General features: G+C 50.1%; 3 protein-coding genes across 6 annotated transcripts; 2 read left to right on the top strand and 1 right to left on the bottom strand.

Annotated features, from left to right (window-relative positions):
* Positions 1–80: 80 nt before the first annotated feature.
* MED11 (mediator complex subunit 11) lies at positions 81–1,849 on the top strand. Its single transcript, XM_052658513.1, has 3 exons — positions 81–220; positions 383–513; positions 1,355–1,849. The coding sequence occupies exons 1-3, from the start codon at positions 136–138 to the stop codon at positions 1,490–1,492; spliced, it is 354 nt and encodes a 117-aa protein (XP_052514473.1). The 5' UTR covers positions 81–135; the 3' UTR covers positions 1,493–1,849.
* A 411-nt stretch (positions 1,850–2,260) lies between these two features.
* On the bottom strand, positions 2,261–6,809 carry CXCL16 (C-X-C motif chemokine ligand 16). The gene is made up of 6 exons (XM_052657578.1): positions 6,756–6,809; positions 5,570–5,732; positions 5,094–5,232; positions 4,696–4,778; positions 2,943–3,362; positions 2,261–2,511 (listed from the first exon to the last, which is right to left on the bottom strand). The coding sequence occupies exons 1-6, from the start codon at positions 6,807–6,809 to the stop codon at positions 2,450–2,452; spliced, it is 921 nt and encodes a 306-aa protein (XP_052513538.1). The 3' UTR covers positions 2,261–2,449.
* ZMYND15 (zinc finger MYND-type containing 15) lies at positions 6,274–11,777 on the top strand. Of its 4 annotated transcripts, XM_052657574.1 has the most exons (14): positions 6,274–6,344; positions 6,779–7,393; positions 7,777–8,011; positions 8,102–8,257; positions 8,512–8,672; positions 9,185–9,337; positions 9,658–9,738; positions 9,875–9,991; positions 10,111–10,199; positions 10,287–10,385; positions 10,564–10,717; positions 10,800–10,858; positions 11,088–11,248; positions 11,606–11,777. In XM_052657574.1, exons 2-14 carry the CDS (start codon positions 6,808–6,810, stop codon positions 11,775–11,777), a joined length of 2,223 nt encoding a protein of 740 aa, XP_052513534.1. In that variant the 5' UTR covers positions 6,274–6,344; positions 6,779–6,807. The 4 variants fall into 4 exon arrangements, with proteins under 4 accessions (XP_052513534.1, XP_052513535.1, XP_052513533.1 ...); XM_052657575.1 differs by lacking the exon at positions 9,875–9,991; XM_052657573.1 differs by having other exon boundaries at positions 10,111–10,385.
* The last annotated feature ends 10,247 nt before the right edge of the window (positions 11,778–22,024 follow it).

Genomic DNA, 22,024 nt, shown 5'->3' with positions numbered 1-22,024 from the left:
GGAAGGGAAAGGCCACGCTGAGCATCCTGGGAACTGTGGTGTTGGCTAAGGTGCGCCCTCTGCGCAGGCGCAAACCGACAGTTACTTCCGGGCGTTTTTCCGTAGTATTTCGCAAAAGAAAACCCGAGGGTAACGATGGCTACCTACAGCCTGGCGAACGAGCGACTACGCGCCCTGGAAGACATCGAAAGAGAAATTGGAGCCATTCTTCAGAATGCAGGTTCGGGATACGATGACGAGAGGGGCGCGACCGCTTGCACATGCGCGGACCAAGTTGGGTTGGAAGGGATCCTAACTGGGTTTAGGGGTGGGTGGGGCTGGCCCTGGGGCGGGGCTATACAGGCGGTCTTCGGATAGCCCCGCCCGCTCTCCGCTCCGGCAGGTACCGTGATCTTGGAACTATCCAAGGAAAAAACCAACGAGAGGCTCTTAGACCGACAGGCAGCGGCCTTCACCGCGTCGGTGCAGCACGTGGAAGCAGAGCTGTCGGCTCAGATTCGCTATCTCACTCAGGTGTGTGTGGTGGAACGTGCTACGCTCCCACCCCAGCTCTCTGCCTTAGCCTTATTCTTCAAGAGTCCGGGGCACAGCTTTGGACCCCCGGGGCCAAGCAAAACCAGCCCTACCCAGCAAGCCCGTCGATCCTGGCAGCATCCTTCCCTTCCAGGACAGGTTTCCTGTGTCACTGAGTTGCATCACATGAGCCAGTGGGTGGGAAAGTCCTGGGAGAGGGCATCTAAACAATAGGAAAGCTATAGGATTTGCCCGTAGACATTTGACCTGACCTCAAGTGTACAGCGCTCCAGACAGCTACCTCACGAGAAAAGGAACAGGACTGAAAGGGCTCTGAGGGTATTACAACAGGAAGCACCATTTACTAAACGTGTACAGTGTGCTAGACATTCTGCATTATCTAATCCTATAACAACTCTGAAAAGTGAAACTGTTAGTCTCTCAGCCGTGTCCGACTCTCTGTGACCCTGTGGACTGTAGCCCGCCAGGCTCCTCTGTCCATGGAATTTCTCAGGCAAGAATACTGGAATGGGTAGCCATTCCATTCTCCAGGGGATCTTCCTGACCCAGGGATTGAACCCGGGTCTCCTGCATTGCAAGCAGATTCTTTACCATGTGAGTCATCAGGGAAGCCCATAACAACTCTAGGAAGTAGTTACAGTCATCCCCACTTTACAGAGGTGTTTAATAGAAGTTCATTGATGTGCTCTAGGTAATCCAGCTAACCATCTGGCATAGCAAATTCAAACTCAGGGAAGAAATGAGGCAAAAGACCTGATGACTTGTTGGGGAGATGGGTGAGGGAAGGGGTGCTTCACTGATCAATCTGAATGTCCTATAGGTGGCCACAGGGCAGCCCCACGAGGGCTCCAGCTACTCTTCAAGGAAGGACTGTCAAATGGCCCTGAAGCGAGTGGACTATGCTCGCCTCAAGCTCAGTGAGGTGGCCCGAACCTGTGAGCAGATGCTGGAGAACTAGGCCAAGCAGGTGAACAGCTTGGAGGGAGAGCTCCACATATACCCCAGAACCGAATCTGGAGAGTGTGGGCTACCCTGTACCTGCCGTACTGGTCAGAGGCCATGAGGACAAGGGTGCAGAAGGTGGGAAGGAAGACACTTAAGAGACCAAGCCTGTGCACAGCTGTGCCCTGGCTCCTCCAGCAGGTTGCTCCTGCCATGCACTTCACTGAGTACGGACAAGCTCAGACAGAAGGTGGGGACTTAGACACCCAACCCACTTCCTCATGTCCCTGCCCTAGGCTTCCCGCAGACTTGGACCAAGGAAGACACATTTTTGGTTCACTGAAAAAGACAAAATGAGAACTAAGGGTTTTGCTAATAAAAATAATAACACTAAAACAAGGAGCTCAGACTCTAATTGGGGCACATATGGTGATGTAAGGGGTTGAGGAAGTAAAACCAGGCTGCATGGCAGCTGCTGAGGAGGGAGGGTGGAAAAGCCCAGGCCTTTACTGTGGGTTCAGGGCATGAAGCAGGAGAGGGTAGAAGCTAGGGAGGAACACTGGTGTGGTGTGAAGTGACAAGAGCAAAATATACGGGTCATGGGACATGGAGGCTGGTGGGGGTTGGGAGGAGATGTTGAGGGGGAAGATGCTAGATGGCCATCAGCAGAGAAGCTGAAGCCAAGAACCAGGCATGATTAGGGGGCAAGGGCATAAGACCCATGTCTGCAGAAAGAAGAGCCAAAAATTATAAAAATAAGTTTTAGTAGTTAAAAAATATGGAATTTATACAAGACATAAACAGTAAATTTTATATCACAGTATAGGAGAAATCCAAAATAAAAGAGGAAAGGTCTAAGGGAGGTCAGTGACTGGTTAGTTGTGAATTAAACACTGACCAATAAGTAGAGTGTCTACCATGTGCCAGAGATTGTTCTCATATTAATTGATGCTGAATAAATCACAATCTGCCCTCACAAGATTCCATTCTGTGCACTGGTTCTTCTGCTGCAGGTATATAATGAAGCTGCAAGATCTGGAAAAGATAAAGAAATTAACAGATGAGCTCTGAGATCAAGGGAAGTTGGGCAGGGTATCAGGGGGGCAAGGGGTGACAGCTTAAACTGGGGAATCAGAGTCCAAAACATTAGCTGTAGACCAGGTACACAGCAGGTGCTCAACAGTAAAGATCTGTGAATTGAATGAAGGGCTCCCACCTTCCTCCACAGCTTCATCTCCCACTAGTCTGCTCTAGCTGCCACCTTGATGTTGCTCCAAGCACTGCCTGACTTCGAGGGCTGGTCCCTGGGCCTATGATGGCATCCCTCCCTCTCCACTCTGTAGTCGGGCTGACTCTTCACTCATCGCCTGTATTTGTCTCTGGGTCTGCCTGGGAGCTGCTGCTGGCAGAATCCCTGCCAGGGAGGCTCTGGGTCCCTGGAGGAGGGGTTCAGAAGCCCAGTTTACCTGGGGGATGCTGTAGGGGCTGCTTCCTCCTCCGCTTGCACACCACGTAGAGTAGGACTCCAGTGAGGATGAAAACGATGGCCAAGAGGGACAACACAGGCACCATGGCTAATGTCCCAGCTGCAGGACCCACGTTTTCTTTCAGCTGCTTCTGGTTCTCCCTAGCCTCAGGCTCTGCCCCCAGACTGTGGCCCGAAGTGTAAGTGGTAGTTTCGTGGGTGGGGATGAGCTTGCTGTCCAAGGACAGTGCTCCTTCCAGAGGAGTGGGTTGCTGGGTACGCTGCAAAGTGGATGGCAGGTACATCTGGGAAGTGGTGGCTGTGTCTGAAGGTGCTGCTTCTGTGGGCTCAGGAAGCTGGGTGCTGTGAAGAGGTGCACCCGCCTGGTGGGTCACCACCCTAGGTTGAGCATGTCTACATTCTGAAGAAGCAAGAAGTGAGGAATCAGGGCTAGGAGGTGACAAGGTGAAGAACTAGACAGGGGGCAGGGTAGTGGGTCAAGGAAAACACCAAGGGAACAGCTGAAGGCCAGGAAAGGAGGGTAGAGGGAAAATATGGAGAGATGGAAGTGAGCAACTACAACATGGAACCCCTGGGGCAATCATGTCCTGGCAAGTCAGGACACCCGGGTTGGAACCCAGACTCTGCTACAAAGTAGCTGTGACCTTGCCCCTTGTTGCCTAACCTCTCTGGGGTTCATTTCTTTTAGCTGTAACTTAGGGATAATTTTATTAACAAAGGCCAGAGTAGCAAGGAAGAGTAGATGAAATCAGATAGGTGCTGGGACCTGGAAGAACACCTGGTGTCTTAATGGTTGTGTATTTATTTTAGGAGTAAAATACAACCAGCATATCAAATTTGTGACTTCACAGGTGTTCCTGCTTAGGACAAGTTGCCATTAAGTTTTTCAAAAGTAGCTGTATACACTTATTTATTCATTTCATTGTTTTAAAATTTCACCTCAAAGGAACAATAAGATACAGAACTCTCCTTAATAATATACATGGTGAAATGTCTGGGAATAAAGTATAGTCAAACCTGCAACTTACTTGGAAGTGTACAAAAAAGATATTAGGCAGATCAATGAGGGATAGAGGGATGCATAGATAGATGGGTGGGCAATAAAGCAAATATAGTTACAATGCCTTAAACTCGATATTGTAAAATATAAAATATATTTGCTTTGTTATGGACGTATAGAAAATACATCAAATATAAAAATCAAACATTATCGAATTAGGTGGTGGTTATATGGATGTTCACTGGACAAATCTCTCAACTTTTGTACATGTCTTCAAATTTCCATAATAAAATTGTTGTTGTTGTTTAGTCATCAAGTAATGTCTGACTCTTTTGCAGCTCCATGGACTATAGCCCATAAGGCTCTTCTGTCCATGGGATTTCCCAGTCAAGAGTGACATCTCCTTCTCCAGGGGATCCTTCCAATCCAGGGATAGAACCCACTATCTCCTCCACTGGCAGGTAGATTCTTTACCCCTGAGCCACTGGGGAAGCCTCCACCACAAAATACCGGAACATAAAAATAGTGCATTGATTTCAAGAACAACATTAAGGAAATGCACAGTGATAGGAAGTATTGGCAAAAATCATGAAAGTGATGGTGAAGGGTTTATGGTAAAGAGGAACTTAAGTCAAAGTATACTGAAGAACAAAGGGCTGAGGCAAAGAAGGGTGTAAGGTGGCCGCACAGGAGCCCTGGGGACAGGGCCTAGGGAGGAGGGGGAAGCTCTCACCTCTGCTGTCAAAGCAGCGCATCAGTTCCTGAACCCAGCGGTCAGTGCTGCCTCCACACACAGTTCCGCGGGGTAGCTGGAACCTGAGGAACGGCCTGGTTTCAGATGTGTCCCCACTCTCTGTCCCACCCCCGCTATTCTCAGCTCTTTCCTGGTTCCAAGGAAGTGAGGTCACTCCCGAGCTTCGGCAGTTTCTGCTGGGACTGGGAAATTCCAGGTAGGTGGGACAGGGGAAAAGGGAAACTGAAGGTGCAACGAATTAGGGCGAACGTGACCGGGAGGAATGGGGCAGGGGCTAGACGTCCTCCCAGAAGGAGATCGAGTTTGACCAGAGGATCCTGAAGGGCTGGGGGCGGGGGGCGCCGCGCAGCCCTCCCAGGGGTGGGTGGTGAGATTACCTGATGTAGGAAAAACAGCGCTGATATGCTGTCACGTATTTTCGGAGATGACTCATTTCACTCTCGTTTGGAGGGGAACGGGAAGGGATTGTACGATTGCAGGGACACCTCCCAACTTTGCTGCCTTCGTTGCCATTGCCTGAGAGGGATGGAAGTGGCTCGCACAGGCCCCGGTTCAAGGGGCTCATGCAGCTGCTACTAAGACTTCAACCCACAGCGTCGCTACAGTGTCTCCCGTAGACCCCAGGATCTGAGCCCCGACCCCGGCTCGACCCACGCTTCACTCTCCCCAAATATGTCCATAATCACATCTGGACCCAGGTGTTCCCCAGCCCATCCCCAAGCCCAAGCAGCTGGCCCTCCCCCTGCCCCAGCTGCCTTGGGGACCCTGGCTCCCCACTTAACTCATCCCCGCGGCGCTAGTGCCTCCCGCCCGTTTCCTTCCCCGGATTCGGGGCTCCGGGCCTCTGACAAACCTGAAGGAGTGAGACAAGCTACAAACAGTAGGACCAAGAGTAACCGGGATGCCCGGCCCAGCATCATCTCGGCCCGCCGCGTTCTGTCTGACTCCCCGACGTTCTCCGGAGCCTGACGACCAGCCGGTTTCTCAATGGCTTTCGCTTCCTCCTCCCGCTTCGCCTGTGATTCCGAGGGACACGGCGGTCGTCGGCGCTGGGGCCCGGCCGGCCGAGGCAGGTCGCGAGGGGGCGGCGCGTCCCTCCCGGCGTCCTCACCCTCTCAAATCGACAGTGGGGTCTGTACCGTCGCAACCGCGTGATCGCAGGCTTGCGGGCGGCGGGGAAACTCCGGGAGGTGGAGTTTCTCCGCCAGCACCCCCGCACCCAGCCCAGAGCCTCGTCGAGGGATAACCAGGAATGATGGAAGAAGGCGAGAGAAAGCGAAAGGAAGCCCAAGGTGCACGGCTAGGCGCGGCTGGATGGCAGCCCTGCCCCCTGGGCCGATTCGTGCGGCCCAGAGATGCCAGCGCCGCCCGCCTGCCCTCCGCAGCTCAGTCTCTGCGACCTGCTCCTTAGAGAGGCTTTCCCGTTTTGACCCGGCTCCAGCCACGTGGGCGAAGTGGCTGTCAGCACCAGTCCGCCGCCCCGCCCCGCGCAGACGCTGACCCGGGCGCCTCCGCGCGGCGCACGACTTTGGGGCGTGGCCGCCCGAGCAGCCGGCCCTGGGCTCGGGCAGCCTGACGTCACACCGCACCCCGAGGTATTTACCTTCGAAAAGTGGTGGCGGCTGCAGGTACCGGAGTCGTGGGGCGGCCGGGGCGGGGCCAGGTGTACTGGGGTTCACCGCCAACCCTAACCCCGTCCAAGGCGAAGGGATGCCCTGCCTCTGATGCCCTCTTCCCACACCCCACAGAAGAGTCCAGCACTCTTCCGCATAGGATTAACCCTCTCCCACTTCGATCCTCGATTTAATTCAACCCCTACGTTTGAGGGTTTCAGCCTCAGATTTGGAGCCCCAAATACTATCTCCCTCCTGACTACTCACTTTTAACCCTAATCACCCACTTTCAAGTCTGGCCCCCATTCTCATCCTGAACTCGCATCCTCAGCCCTAAAACCTCCTTTCTGGCTCCCAACATCCATCCATAGATTCCACCCTAAGGGACCCCTCCAACCCACACTGTCCCCGGTGCCTCTCCCTCACCATACATCCCTTCCTCTTCTCAGTCTGGCTCAGGCCCTGTGCCCCTGAAGACATGGAGTTTGTGTCTGGATACCGGGATGAATTCCTTGATTTTGCTGCCCTCCTCTTTGGCTGGTTCCACAAGTTCGTGGCAGAGCGCGGGGCTGTAGGGACCAGCCTTGAGGGTCGCTGGCGGCAGCTGGAGGCTCAGATCAGAAGGTTGCCCCAGGACCCGGCCCTTTGGGTGCTCCACGTCTTGCCCAACAGCAGTGTGGGCATCAGCCTGGGGCAAGGGGCAGAGCCAGGCCCTGGACCAGGCCTGGGGGCTGCCCGGCTGCTGGGAGATGAGCCCCCACTCCACCTGCGAGACCTAAGTCCCTACGTCAGCTTTGTCAGCCTGGAGGAAGGGGAGCAAGGAGAGGAGGAGGAGGAGGAGGAGGAAGAAGAAGAGAATGGAAAGGAGGAGGGTGCCGGCACCAAAAAGGTAGAAACGGACGAGGATGGGGAGCCGGCCCCTGGCAGCAGGGAGCCCCCCCGGGAAGCCACCCCTCCAGGGGAGCCAGAGGAGGCCGAGCAGGAGGCTGGAGGTGGCGAGGATGGCAAAGAAGACAGGGCAGAAGACGGGCCGGGGCCTGAGAGGAGGACGGGGCGGAGAGGTGGTAAGAACCCGGGACACCGCTGGCCCCCTCAGAGCAGAGCGCAGTTAGGAGTCACACATGGGTGGGCCTCAGGCCAAGCTGGCCTTAAAAGGTGTTTTCATTGATCCACATTTTTTTTTAAGTTTCACCAACATTTAAATAGTAAAAGAAAAAAACAATTCCAGAAGTCGAGAGTTAACACCTCAAGAAAAATGTGAAGTTCCACAGCACGCCCCCACATTTCTGCCTGGCAGCAAATGCTCGTTCTGTGGAGCCGCTGTCCCCTTCCAAAAAGGCCTGCCCTCTCTACCTAGTCCCCTCTCCTGGCCCCAGGAGTATCTGATTTGGTACCCTGCCCCTAACAATCTTCCCCCTCCACCCCCGACTTTTCCTGTCTTCTGCAGGTGCTGCCCCCTTGCACCTTTCCTGTCTCCTACTGGTGACGGATGAACATGGCATCATCCTGGGCATTGACCTGCTGATGGAAGGAGCACAGGGGAGCACCAGCAGGGGCTCAGGGGCTGAGAACCTGGCTCCTCGAGCCTATGCTCTCCTCTGCCACAGCATGGTCTGCCCCATGGGCTCCGGAGATCCCCGAAAGCCCCGACAGCTTACTGTGGGAGATGCCCAGCTGCATTGGTACAGAAAGCTGGTAGAGGGTGGGGAAGCCTGGGGGCCTGGGCTTCTGAGCTCCACCCCCAACCTGATGCTGTCTCCACCCTCATTCAGGGAGCTGGAGAGTCTGGTCCCAAGGCTGGGAGTGAAGTTATCCAAGACCCCGATGCGGACATGGGGTCCCCGGCCAGGCTTCACCTTTGCCTCCCTTCGGGCTCGAACCTGCCATGTTTGTCACAGGCACAGCTTTGAAGTGAAACTGACACCCTGGTGAGCAACCTGCAAAGACAGAGTGAGGGGGAGGAAAGTCTGGCAAACAGAGAGGAAGCAGGCTAGTGGGGGACACTGTGGACAGACAGAATGAGGACCAGAGAAACAAGAAGATGGAAAAATACCATGCCGTTATAGGCAAAGAGAGTACACATAGACTGAGTGACATATGGGCAGCTGCAGGACAGATGGACAGCAGACAGGGGACCTACATACACTAACACTGGATACCCCACCACCTCCTATAACCCCAGCCCCCAGTGCGGTGCTGTCTTGTACTGTGGAGAGGCTTGTCTCCGTGCGGACTGGAAGCGATGCCCAGATGACGTAAGCCACCAATTTTGGTGCCCAAGGCTTGCAGCCTTCATGGAGCGGGCTGGAGAACTGGCAACCCTGCCTTTTACCTACACCGCAGGTACCATAAGGTCAGGATGGATGGGGGAAGCAGAACTAGGTCTTTGGAACAGGGTCCTGGGCTTGAAGGTTAAGTGCCTGTTATTTCAGAGTCTTGATCCCTGGAGTAACAGCTGAGCACTGGGTGTTTGGGGCTGGGAGCTAGACCCCTGGGGCTGAAGATAGCCTCTCTGGAGCTGAGGACTGAGTTCCCAGGTCCCTGAGAGAACTTAGGGGATTCAGGAGTAGAGATACAAATACTTGCTTCCCAGTTTCACAAGCTGGCAACCTGAAACAAATCACTTTACTTTTTAGAGTTTTTCCTCACCGGTAAAACAGGCAGATTAGCAAATGTTAAAACCCATGGAATTGTTATATGGCTTCTGCGGACTATGCTGTAGCCACTCAGGAATGTTAGTTCTCTGCCTGACTAGAAGCAGAGTCAGACCCAGGGTCCTGGGGAGAGGCTGAGGTGAGCCCAAGTCTGGAATCCTGGCCACTGGGCCCTCAACCCCTCCCCTCATCCTTCTCCAGAGGTGACCAGTGAAACCTTTAACAAGGAGGCCTTCCTGGCCTCCCGCGGCCTCACTCGTGGCTATTGGACCCAGCTCAGCATGCTGATTCCAGGCCCTGGCGCCCCCAGGCACCCAAGGGGCAGCACACCCTCCCTCAGCCTTCTTCTCCATGGTGCGTGGGGCCTCTCTCCAGGCATGAGTCGCTCAGACTAGAGAGCAGGAGGGGAGATCAAAAAGTTGTCCAGATCCTAGAAAACCCCTCCACATACACAGCAGACACTCCCACCCCCAGCACCAGGGCACTGCCTGCCCCTCCCCAGTCCTCGGAAAAGTCACCCCTGCCCACCCTCTCCAGAAGCCCCATCCCTAGGCAGTTTCCCAGCCCCCTGCTGCAGCGCCAGGTCCTCTCAGGGAACACAGCTCCTTTGGAAGAAGGAAGCAGCCAGGTGGGGATCTCCCTGACACCAGGCTCATCATCTTTCATCCTCACAGGAGATCCTTACCAGCCTCTCCAGGGGGATGGGCCTGCTCTGATGCCTCCAGTGCCCCCAGATTCACCCAGGGGCCTCTTTGGTGAGCCAGAGGGGCCCTGAGGGAGCTAGGGGTGGGGATATGATCTGCAGGGCCAGAGGTCTTGGGTGGCTGAGAAAGGAGGCTGTTAGCCTGGAGGGGGCCTGAGGTCAGGTCCCCAGTAGCCCACTCTCCCCAGGCTCGTGGCAGGATTACTACATTTGGCGGGGCCTCAGCTTGGACTCCCCCATGGCCGTGCTCCTCACCTACCCACTGACTGTGTACTACGTCATCACCCACCTGGTGCCCCAATCCTGTAAGGAGAGCTGAGGCAGGGGGGAGGACTGCGTGGAGCAGAGGGGCCAGGGGGCTGGTAGGGGACAGGAGGGAGGGGAGGAGGAGACCACATTCTTAAGTGGCTAGCTTATCACCCAGTCCCTGAGCTCAATATCCAGAACAAACAGTCACTGAAAATCCACGTGGTGGAGGCCGGGAAGGAGTTTGACCTTGTCATGGTGTTTTGGGTAAGTCCCTCCAGGCCTGAAGGGTGGGCATCTGGGTATGGAGGTGAACACAGGGTGGGATCCAGATTCGTCCTCTCTGCCCTTCAGGAACTCTTGGTCTTGCTCCCCCACGTGGCCCTGGAGCTGCAGTTTGTGGGTGATGGCCTGCCCCCTGAAAGTGACCAGCAGCACTTTACTCTGCAGAGGGTGAGGGTTGAGTACCCCCTCCCCCTGTCCCCCACCCTAATCTCCAGACCTGGTCTCTCTGTTATCATCCTGGTTGGGCAGTGCCCTTCTGATCCCTACCTTCTCTCCCCTGTCTTACCTGATACATCTTCCAGCACCTTCACTTCCACTGGCCTCTCTCCCACTTCTGACTCTCCAGGATGGCCCTGAAGTATCTGTCCGCCCTGCTTCTGGCATATCAGCACGGCTCAGCTCTGGGACTAAGGAGAAGGGGGGCCGCAGAGACCTGCAGATCAAGGTGTCTGCAAGGCCCTACCACCTGCTCCAGGGGCCCAAGCCTGACTTGGTCATCGGTAAGAGCCGGGGGTGGGAGGGTGGAGAAGGTGGGAGGAGGCCATGGAAGCTAGCTTCTCCCTGCTCTCCTTCCCTCCGCAGGATTTAACTCTGGCTTTGGACTAAAGGACACTTGGCTGAGCTCGCTGCCCCGGTTACAGGTGGGGGATGGGGCAAACGAGACCTTCTCTAACCTGCCTCCCGGTCCCCCATTTTCTAAAAGTGTCTTCTTCCCCATCATCTACTCCACAGACGGAGGGTGCACCCATGGGTCCTCCTGGCCCCTGTGTCTGCCTCATGCCTCTCCCCATCCCAGTCCTCTGGGTCCCCAGGAGGTATATGGGGGTGGGAGCTTTTCTGTGAGTGTCTGAGGCCCCGCTCCCACCCCAGTCCCTCCGAGTGCCGGCGTTCTTCACCGAGAGCAGCGAGTATGGCTGTGTGATGGACGACCAGACCATGGCGGTGGCCACAGGAGGGGGGACCAGCCCTCCACAGCCCAACCCTTTCCGCTCCCCGTTTCGCCTCAGAGCGGCAGACAATTGCATGCCCTGGTAAGGCCTTCGTACTCTCTGGCTGCTTATCCTGAAAAGCCCACCTCAACCCTCGTCTCTATGGTCCTGGGACCCTCCTGGCCCAGCCCTACCCTCTGCTTCCTCCGCCCGCACTCCTCACGACCCCCACTGGAGGGTCTCGACAACGCCCACACACCCCTCTATAGAACCAGCTCACAAAATCTCTCCAACCCCTGGTCGTCTACCCACCAAAACATAGCCCTGATTACACCCTGGCTCACCCACGGAGCCCTAAGCCTAGCCCCGCCCCCCCCGGGAACGCAGAATTTATAAGCCCCGCCCCTTGGGATAGCCCAGCCTCTTGACCCCGCCCCTGATGGAGCCACGCCCCCTCAGGTACTGCAACGCTTTCATCTTCCACTTGGTCTACAAGCCCTCGCACGGTAGCGGGGCCCGCCCGGCGCCCGGGCCGGTGACTCCGGCCCCAACTCCTACAGCCCCTCCCGCCCCCGCCCGTAGGCGCCGAGGAGAAAAGAAACCTGGGCGGGGGTCCCGCCGGCGCAGGTGAGGGCCGAGAGACAGCAGTCTACCGTCTCCCCCTACACGCCTCAGAAAGGAACGCGAAACAGGGGAGGCCGAGGGCGGGCCGGTTGGCGGAACACGAAAAGCTAAATAAAATAACTTGTTTGAAACCACTGAGTCAAATGCTCATCGTTGGGTCCTTAAATGGAGAGAGGAGAAAAAGGATTTAAGGACGACATTTTCCTCCAGCTTTCTTCAGTTCCTCGACCGCTATCTCCTCTCTCTTTGCTTGGGATTCTAACCTTCCTGGGTAATCCCGTGCGTGCGTGCTAAATCGCTTCAGTCTTGTCCAACTCTTGGCTACCCCATGGATTGTAGCCCGCTAGGCTCCTCTGTCCATGGGATTCTCCAGGCAAAGATACTGGAGTGGGTTGTCATTTCCTCCTGCAGGGGATCTTCCCGGCCCCAAACTTCTAATAAGAAGAAGTGTTGATAAGACACTTTCCGGCCCCAGGAACATTCAGGGACCGGATCCAAGTCAAGATAAGACCAAGAAACGGAAAGTGACTTCTCTGTGGAAGGGGGGAGGGAGGGGGTGCGGGGGCAGGGGAGGCATACAGCCTCCTAGGGGCTGCACAGCCTTGGTTTAGAGTCAGTGAAAGCCCCAGGCCACCCACCTGTCCCGCTTAGAAACCTCATGGCCATCCTTGACTCCACCTTCTCTCATCTTTCATGTCCCGTAAGAACCAACTGAATGAGACTGCTGGTCACTCAGCCTCCAGCAGTTTATGTCCAGTCCCACTGCAAATGCCCCCCGTATCTCCTATTCCTTCCAAAACAGACATTCAAAACATTATTCTCTGCTTAAATCCCTTCAGTGACTTTCTTCTGATTTTAAAATCCCCATAAGCATAAGCTGGGCCTAAAGATGCTTGTCACAAAGTATAAAAAAGGAAAAAATAGTGGAGAAACCTGGCAGACACCACCTGAATCAACTAATATTTATGAGAAATAAGAAGTCATGCTGACATCATGCTCCCTGACCTGATGCAATGACAAGGCCACACTCCCATTCCCTCTGTAGTATTTTCCCCCAAATCCATAACTTTAGACTAATCACAAGAACACATCAGGAAAAAAAATATTCCTGGGACAGTCTACAAAACACGTGACCACTATTTCCAAAAGTATAAGTCATAAAAAGCAAAGAAAGACCAAGAAAGATCGACAGATTGGAAGAGACTAAGGAGACATGACAATTAAATAGGATATAGTATCCTGGATTGGATCTTGAATGGAAAAAAAGAAGAATGGGAAAACAAGAAATTTGAATAGTCTGCTATTTAGCTAGTGGAATTGTATCAATGTTAACTTCTTAGTTATGGTAAACGTATCATGGTCATAGAAGAAGTAACATTAAAGGAAGATGGATAAGCAGTATTTGGGAACACTCTAGTGTCTTTGCCAAAATCACTGCAGATGGTGACTGCAGCCATGAAATTAAAAGACGCTTGTTTCTTGGAAGAAAAGCTATGACCAACCTAGACAGAATATAAAAAGCAGAGACACTACTTTACCACCAAGGTCCATCTAGTCAAAGCTATGGTTTTTCCCATGGTCATGTTATGGATATGATAGTTGGACTATAAAGAAAGCTGAGCACTGAAGAATTGATGCTTTTGAACTGTGGTGTTGGAGAAGACTGTTAAGAGTTGCTTAGACTGCAAGGAGATCCAACCAGTCAATCCTAAAGGAAACCAGTCCTAAATATTCATTGGAAGGACTTTGCTGAAGCTGAAACTCCAATAGTTCGACCACCTGATGCAAAAAACCTACTCATTGGAAAAGACCCTGACACTGGGAAAGACTGAAGGTGAAAGGAGAAGGGGATGATAGAGGATGAGATGATTGGATGGCATCACTAACACAATGGACATGAGTTTGAGTAGGCTCAAAGTAGGGAGTTGGTGATGGACAGGGAAGCCTGGCGTGCTGCAGTCCATGGGGTTGTAAAGAGTCGGATACGACTGAGCGAGTGAACTGCTGAGTGTCTTTGCAATCTACCTATAAATCTAAAATTATTTCAAAATAAAATGTTTAGAAGATCAGACTCTTTAGTATGGCTTATAAAGTACCTCTCTTTCCATTATCCTCTTTTTTTCTAAATATTTTATTATCTAAGTTTCCAAATCCACAAAAACCCTGGAAGACTTGGCAGAATGAATCTCTATGTACCCATCACCCAGCTTGGACAATCACCAGCATTTTTCAGTTTTATTATTATTCTTTGTGATGACGTGATAATATAAGAAATATTTATTTGGTCTGCATCCTCCGTTCTTGGCAGGAGAGCTTCTATGACCTGAGTGATAGAGCTGAGAGGAGCCTCTTTTGTTATTCGTAATAAGCCCTTTACAACCATACCTGAGTTTATTCTAATAAGGTGACTCTGGATGAGTGTTTAGCTTCAGGATGGAGGTTAGATACCAGAGCAACCAACTATGTGAGTTGTATCCTTTATAGTAAATCAGTAATAATTAGTATTATTACTAATTCTGAGTTCTGTGAACAAAAGTTACGAATGGAAATAGAATTTAGAGTTGGAGTCAACCCCAGGAAGTTGTTTCACTAGAAGCATGTGTGTGTGTTAGTCACACAGTCTGTCCAGCTCTTTGCAACCCCATGAACTGGGATTGCCAGGCTCTTCTGTCCATGGAATTCTCCAGGCAAGAACATTATAGTCGGTTGCCATTTCCTTCTCCAGGGTATCTTCCCGACCCAGGGATCGAAGCCGGGTCTCCTGCATTGCAGGTGGATTCTTTACCGTTTGAGCCACCAGGGAAGAGCATAAAGAAGTGCAAACCAATAAGAAAAAAAAATGTGAAGTACGCATCCCTTGGTGATTATTTGCAATAGCTATAATGAAACTTAAACATGAGTTCTGGTTTGGATTTTGATGCTAGACTAAGTTCAGATTTGGGTCGGCCTGAATTTTGGCCACTAGCCTCAAAGTTATCCACTAAGTAAAAAATTAGGCTGGGACAACAGAAAGTACCTCTAAGTCTCCTGGTCACCAAGAAGGTAATTAGCGTGCATGCTCACGCATGCTGACTCTTTGCAACCACACGGACTGTAGCCTGCCAGGTTCCTCTGTCCACGGGGTTTTCCAGGCAAGAATATTGGGAGTGGGTTGCCACTTCCTCCTCCAGGAGATCTTCCCAACCTAGGGATCAAACCCCAAATCTCTTGCATTGGCAAGCAGATTCTTTGCCACTGAGCCACCTGGGAAGTTAGCATGGGTGAGGAGGGCAAAACCAAGAAACTCCTGAAAGCAGCAATATAGTTGTGAAGGAGTTAGCTGCTTCATTTTTCAGACTGGTATCATCAGCTTCCTGAAGGACCTTTACTAAAATGGATTGTGAGAGTGACTAATTTAGGGGCAACATCATTGGCTGTAAATGCAGCAGTGCAGAAGAGTATGTTTGGGTCGATATAGGACCCACAAGTCCCTGTTAAACAATCACAGATGGCTCTATGCCATCCAGACACAGGAGGTTATTCCTGAGGAATAACCAGGGAACCATTGAGTCACCTCATTAGCATAAACTCAGGTATAGTCGAAAGGGGCCTATAATGAATAGCAGAAGACATTCCTCTCAATCACTTAGGAAAATTTCAAGGGTTTCATACAATTTTGAGCTAGGAATATGGGACAAAGGCCAAAAAGTATTTCTTTCTTTTTGGCTGTGATGGGTCTTTGTTGGGAAATTCAGGCTCAGTAATTAACGCAAGCGGGTTTAGTTGTCCAGAGGCTTGTGGGATTGTAGTTCCCCAACCAGGGATAGAATTTGAGTCCCCTGCATTGGAAGGTGGATCCTTAACCACTGGACCACCAAGGAGGTCCCCCAAATATATATTGTTTATATCAAAATATCACACACCCCCAGCTTTTTCCCAGAGTGTTGTAAAACACACCCGCAGACATCAGTTGTCTCACATGCATCTACAACAAATAAGGCCTTTTAAAAAAAGTGTAACCACCATGCCATTATCACACCCAATAAAATTAACGATTATTCTTTAGTATCTTATCATAGTACCCAGTTCATGTTCACGTTTCTTCAGTTGTCTCCAACCTGCCTTTTACAGTTGGTTTGTTACAGTCAAGAAATAAATAAGGGTGGCTCAGCAGTAAAGAATCCGCCTGCCGATGCAGGAGGCATGGATTCGATCCCTGGTCCAAGAAGACCCCACATACCATGGAGCAACAGATTTGTTGCTCCTCACACCGCAACTATTGAACCTGTGCTCTAGAGCCTGGGAACCTCAACTCTTTAGCCCATGTACTGCAACTACGGAAGCCCATGCTCTAGTGTCCTGTAGCCCAGCAAGAGAAGCCACCACAATGAGAAGCCCGAGCTCTGCAATGAAGACCCACCACATCCATAAATAAATAAATTAAAATTTTAAAACAAAGAAATTAAGAATATCTACAGGTGGCTTTTGGTTGTTATGTCTCTTAAGCTTGGGTGTTTTGTTTTATTTCCTATAACAAGCCTCCTTCCCTTTTTTTACGTTCACGCTGAGTCAATGAGTAACTAAATGAGTAACTAAATCATTTGTCCTGTAGAATGTTCCTCATTCTGGATCGGGCTGATTACTTCTTCTGGGAGGTTTTATTTTATTTTTTTTTAATCTGTGCATCTGTATTCTTTAGTTCCTGAAAACTGGCAGTTAGAGCTAGATAAAAATGCTCTTTTAATGTGGTCCCTGCGAACCTTCAAAGGCAATTTCACTCCACTTCCTGCCCCCATCTCTACCCTGGAGCCAGAAGTTCTAAATGAAGACATTTCTCAGTGTGAACTTTCCCATTTTCTTGCACAACAAATTTCTTTATGGCTTAAAGGTCACTTCCTTAGAAGGGTAGCCTTCCTTGACCCCAGATGAGGGTAGAACCCCTTCCCTGGTACCTTGTGTGTCTCCTAATGCCATAAAAGGGCAGCCTAGGTCCCTGATGGATTGAGGGGAAATAAAACTTTCGTCACTCCCTTGGCCAGAAAAATAATCTCTCGCTAAGTTCCTGTGCTGTCCTACATAGAAGTACCAAAGCATATTGTTATCTCCAAGCGGTAGCATTATGTTTTGTTTGGCTGTCCTGCTCATTTTTCTTGCATGAACACACAGTACTTCTGTAATAAGAATGTTTAGATTACAAACTGCCTACTTTGATAATTCACTTACTAAATACTGATTGAATGCACACACGGTTTTGTGTTAGAGATGCAAAGGGGAAAAAACACAAAAGATTGGTCCTTGCTTCCATGAAATTTACAAGGACCTCTTACCCCCATCACTCTACTCTTGCATTTTCTTTGAGCTTGTGTTACAGTTATTTTATTGTGTCATTCATTTATGTTTATTACCCCTCCTCCTCCAATACACACTAAAAACCAAATTCCATAAAAGGGGAAACCTTGCCAGTCTGATTGTAACTATGCCCTTGCACAGTGCCTGAGACGTAATAGACACTTAGCATTTACTAAAAGTATTTTTTTTCTTGGCTGGGCTGGGGCACAGATCTTTTCAGTTGCAGCATGTGGAATCTAGTTCCCTGACCAGGGATAGAACCTGGTCTCCCTGCCTTGGAAGTGTGGAGTCTTAGCCACTGGACCACTGGAAAGTTCTTCCAGAGGAATTTTAGAAAGCTATTCCTGCTATACTGGAGGGAAAATTGACTATGAAAGAATAAGACTTGAGACAGATGAGCTAGGAGTTTTTGGTAATAATATAGGCAAGAGCTGGCAGCGCCTTGATGCTGGAGACAGGTAAATCCTGGGGCAAATGAGGAGGTAGAAATAACAGGTGGTGAGCAATCATATTGGAACAAGGTGGGGGGCAGAGAAACAGCTGTAGGTTCCTAGTCAGGGCAACTAGATGGAAGGAGGCGGAAGGGTGGAGCTAGAGAGGTTGGAAGGAGAAGGAGACAAAGGTAATGAATTCATGTTAAGTTTGAAATGCTCGTGGAAACTCATGGTAGAAATTCTGGTAGGCAGTTAACATGTGAGAGAGGGAACTCACACAAAGAGGAGAGAGGATGAGGGCCCGAGAGAGAAGAAGTGGCCTTAAAAACAGAACCTTGGGGACTTTCCAGATGGTCCAGGAGTTAAGACTCCACGTTCCCAAGGCAGGGGGGCCGGGGTTCGATCCCTGGTCAGGCAATAAGTTCCCACATGTTACAACTAAGACTCAATGCAGCTAAATAAATTAATATTAATTAAGTAAGTAATACATAAGGGTTTCCCCAGGTTGCACAGTGATAAAGAATCCACTTGCCAATGCAGAAGACACAAGAGACACAAGAGATGTAGGTTCGATCCCTAGGTCAGGAAGATCCCCTGAAGAAGGGAATGAAAATCCACTTCAGTATTCTTGCCTAGAGAATCCCATGGACAGAGGAACCTGGCGGGCTACAGTCCATGGGCCCACCAAGAGTAGGACACGACTTAGCACACACACACATACACATGTATATAGGTGGGTGGTAGGAGGTGGGTGGTGTTTTATATATATATAACATATATGTACATATATGTATATGTATGTGTGTGTGTGTGTGTGTGTGTGTGTGTGTGTGTGTGTGTGTTATATTTATTTATTTATTTATGGGCTTCCCTGGTAGCTCAGCTGGTAAAGAATCTGCCCGCAATTCAGGAGATCCTGGTTCGATTCCTGGGTCTGGAAGTTTCCCTGGAAAAAGGATAGGCTACCCACTCCAGTATTCTTGGGTTTCCCTGGTGGCTCAGATGGTAAAGAATCTGTTTGCAATGCAGGAGACCTGGGTTCGATCCCTGGGTTGGGAAGATCCCCTAGAGAAGGGCATGGCAACCCACTCCAGTATTCTTACCTGGGAAATCCCCATGGACAGGAAATCCCCATGGACAGAGAAGGGCATGGCAACCCACTCCAGTATTCTTACCTGGGAAATCCCCATGGACAGAATCCCCCATGGACAGAGACCCATATAGTCCATGGGGTCACAAAGAGTTGGACATGACTGAGTGACCAAGTACTATATATATATATATATATATTAGAATCAATAGAATACAATATATATTCTATATATAATATAGAATACTATACACACACACACACACACACACACATATATATATATATATACACATAATAGAATCCTGGTGGAGCGAAGGATGGTCAGAGGAAGAAGAGCCTGCCCTGAGAGAAAGAAGTGCTGAGGGCAAAGGAAAACCAGGAGGGTTCAGAAACAAAGAAATGGTACTCAGTTGTGCCAGACACTGCTGAGGCCAGGTCATGTCAAGGTGAAGAAATGTCCCCTGTACTTCACAGCAGACATGAGAGTATTCAACAGACCAGTGGTGGCAACCTTGAGAAGGTAGATAGTGAGATGGAGGTGAACTGGAAGCAACAATTGGGCAATTTAGAAGATACAGAAAACACGGAAAAGAAAATTCAAATGACCCTCAACCTCAACACCCAGAGATGACCATTGTCGCCATTTCGGTGTGTTCACCATCCCTTTCATCAGAATGTGTATTATTTGGCTGTGCTGGGTCCTCACTGCCACATGTACGATCTTTTAGTTGTGGCATACAGGATCTAGCTCCCTGACCAGGGATTGAACCTAGGCCCCCTGCCTTGGGAGCACAGAGCCTTAGCCACTGGGCCAGAACACACACATTTTCACAAACTTCAGTCATATTGTACGTCATGTTAACTAGCTTGCTTTTTTAAGAAACCGATACATTATGAATTACTTCTCATGTCCTTGTTGTTGTTCAACCTCTAGGTCATGTCCAACTCTGACCCCACGGACTGCTGCACGCCAGCCTTCCTTGTCCTTCACTATCTCCCAGAGTCTGTTCAAACTCATGTCCATTGAGTTGGTGATGCCATCCAACCATCTCATCTCATCCTCTGTCGGCCCCTTCTCCTCCTGCCCTCAATCTTTCCCAGCATCAGGGTCTTTCCGAATGAATGCTCTTTGCATCAAGTGGCCAAAGCATTGGAGCTTCAGCTTTAGCATCAGTCCTTCCAATGAATATTTAGGGTTGATTTCCTTTAGGATTGACTGGTTGGATTTCCTTGCAATCCAAGGGACTCTCAAGAGTCTTCTCCAGCACCACAATTTGAAAGCATCAATTCTTTGACGCTCAGCCTTCTTCATAGTCCAAATCTCACTTCTGTACATGACATGTCATTAGACAGTTTATTTTCATAGATGGATGTGTTAGGGGAAGCACATTGATTGAAACTGCCCACCCTGCCCAGGCACCATAGTAACCATTTGCATGAGTTGTTTTATGACAGGAGATCCTGATAAGGAATATGGAACTAATAAGCCACCACCAACCGGAAGAGTTCAGGTAAGGTGGAAAGGAGACACCGGGTGTCCATCCACTTCCCAGAATCCCTCTCGCTAGCATCCATCTTGGCTGAGCGATGTGTACGCCACCAGGAAAGACGCTGAATTAGAATGATTGGCCAAAGACCACCTGGAAACTAGTCCCATCACCATAAAACCGAGACTGCAAGCCACACGGCAGAGCAGTTCTCCTGCGTTCCCTTACCCTACTGCTCTCCACCCGGGTGCCCTTTCCCAATAAAATCTCTTGATTTGTCAACACGTGTCTCCTCGGACAAGTCATTTCCGAGTGTTAGACAAGAGCCCAGTTTCGGGCCTGGAAGGGGTCCCCTCCTGCAACAGATGTACATTAATTTACTTTATGAATGTGACACAGTCTAGTGGGACATTTAGTCAGTTCTTAATTTTTTTCTCTATTATAAGTGAAGGAGAATGTAGGAAGTGTCCCAGTGGGGAATCAAACCGACCACAAGACTGTCTCAGCCTCCCTGGAAGGCGGGGAAGTTGACATGCTTGAGACACTTCACGTAGAGTTTCTGGCCGATGAAGGAGGAAGTCAGTTTGCAGGGCCTGGGGCAGATGCACGGGATGAAGAAGACAGCATCGTCTGTGTAGGGTGCTAGTCCCAAGCTAGCTTCGTGGACTCAGATCTGAGGCACAGAAGACAGGAACCACAGCAGAAGCCAAAGAGCTGCTGTAAAGCCACAAAGAGGATAGCACAGCGTCTAAAGCCCAGGAATCCACGGCACACACTTTCCCTGGCAACATGCCAGAAGTCCACACTTGCCAAGACACTCATTGACTTATCCCCACACAACTCTGTTCATCCCCTCTTGGGTTCAGTCTCTTACCTCATCCCTTTCCTGCCCCAGATTCTCTCACTGGACCCTCTGAGATTTAAGGTCAACAAGAACCTCCAAAGCGTCCACCTCTTCTCTTGTTTTTCTCTTTGCATTCTTTTTTTTTTTTCTTTAATCTAATGTACAGATCTTTAATGAGTATTGGTATAGAGGTTACTGGAGATTAATGCCAAGTTTTCCACTGGAAATAATATAGTTGTTACTCATTGTTTTCCACAAAAAGAACTGTTGCTTAATAGAAGCTGCAATACCAATACAAACACAAAGATTTATTGTATATCATGCAATAAAGGTTGATATCAAATTTAAGTTTAAAATGCTCATATTCATATGGTAAAATGCGTATAATTCAAAAGGTAAAAATCTCAAAGCTGGATGGAACCCTAATCCCTTTGCCTTCTTGCTCTCAGATGTTTGGTTATCCTCCAAAGCCCCCTTTGAAGAGGTATTTTTCCTCCCACATTCCACACATTCTGGGGTGAGGCTGTTGTCTTCCTTATCTGTTTTTGCTTTGAAAAAATTTCTCCTCCCTTCAAAACCCCAGCTTCTCAGAAGCACCTGCCAGCAGCCTAGACCAGCCATCGCCCTGCCTTGTGGCAATCATCTTCCAACATCTACCAGTTTCATCAAAGGCTTATTCATTTGGCTTATATTTACTTCTCTATCATAAATCATCTTTGTTTATGTAACTGAGACATCCTCTGAGATAACACGTCCAGCAGCCCAACATCTCAGTTCCTTGTCCTGTTCTCTGCCACCCGACCTCAGCCACAAGCTGAGGTAACTGCACCTCTTCAAACCTTCGGATTCCCAGCACTCCACTCTATCCATCCTTCCAGTCCACTCTCTGATATCCTCAGTTCAACAACCCTTCAGCCTTTGGTTTCTCTAGTCCATTGTCCAGTCCACATTTTCACTGTCCATCACCTTCTTCACATCTTCACATCCCACTTCACCCAGCTTAAGTTCAACTGTCTATAACTATAATGATTCCTTCGTGTACACTCTTCTTTAATTCTTTTTTTATCT

Source organism: Budorcas taxicolor, chromosome 19 (assembly GCF_023091745.1).
Source record: "Budorcas taxicolor isolate Tak-1 chromosome 19, Takin1.1, whole genome shotgun sequence".
Classification (NCBI taxonomy): Eukaryota; Metazoa; Chordata; class Mammalia; order Artiodactyla; family Bovidae; genus Budorcas; species Budorcas taxicolor.
Note: the sequence above shows the minus strand (reverse complement) of the source record. Positions and strands in the feature narration are given on the sequence as shown.

Bases quoted from the DNA above. Each gene is read 5' to 3' on its own strand.
- MED11 (XM_052658513.1), top strand. From the start codon at position 136: ATGGCTACCTACAGCCTGGCGAACGAGCGACTACGCGCCCTGGAAGAC. The intron at 221-382 runs GTTCGGGATACG...CCGCTCCGGCAG, and splicing joins AGCCATTCTTCAGAATGCAG to GTACCGTGATCTTGGAACTA. The intron at 514-1,354 runs GTGTGTGTGGTG...AATGTCCTATAG, and splicing joins AGATTCGCTATCTCACTCAG to GTGGCCACAGGGCAGCCCCA.
- ZMYND15 (XM_052657573.1), top strand. From the start codon at position 6,808: ATGGAGTTTGTGTCTGGATACCGGGATGAATTCCTTGATTTTGCTGCC. The intron at 7,394-7,776 runs GTAAGAACCCGG...TGTCTTCTGCAG, and splicing joins GAGGACGGGGCGGAGAGGTG to GTGCTGCCCCCTTGCACCTT. The intron at 8,258-8,511 runs GTGAGCAACCTG...CTATAACCCCAG, and splicing joins GAAGTGAAACTGACACCCTG to CCCCCAGTGCGGTGCTGTCT.
- CXCL16 (XM_052657578.1), bottom strand. From the start codon at position 6,809: ATGTCTTCAGGGGCACAGGGCCTGAGCCAGACTGAGAAGAGGAAGGGA. The intron at 5,733-6,755 runs GTGAGGGAGAGG...TCGGAATCACAG, and splicing joins AGAAGAGGAAGGGATGTATG to GCGAAGCGGGAGGAGGAAGC. The intron at 5,233-5,569 runs GTTTGTCAGAGG...CATCCCTCTCAG, and splicing joins AGCTTGTCTCACTCCTTCAG to GCAATGGCAACGAAGGCAGC.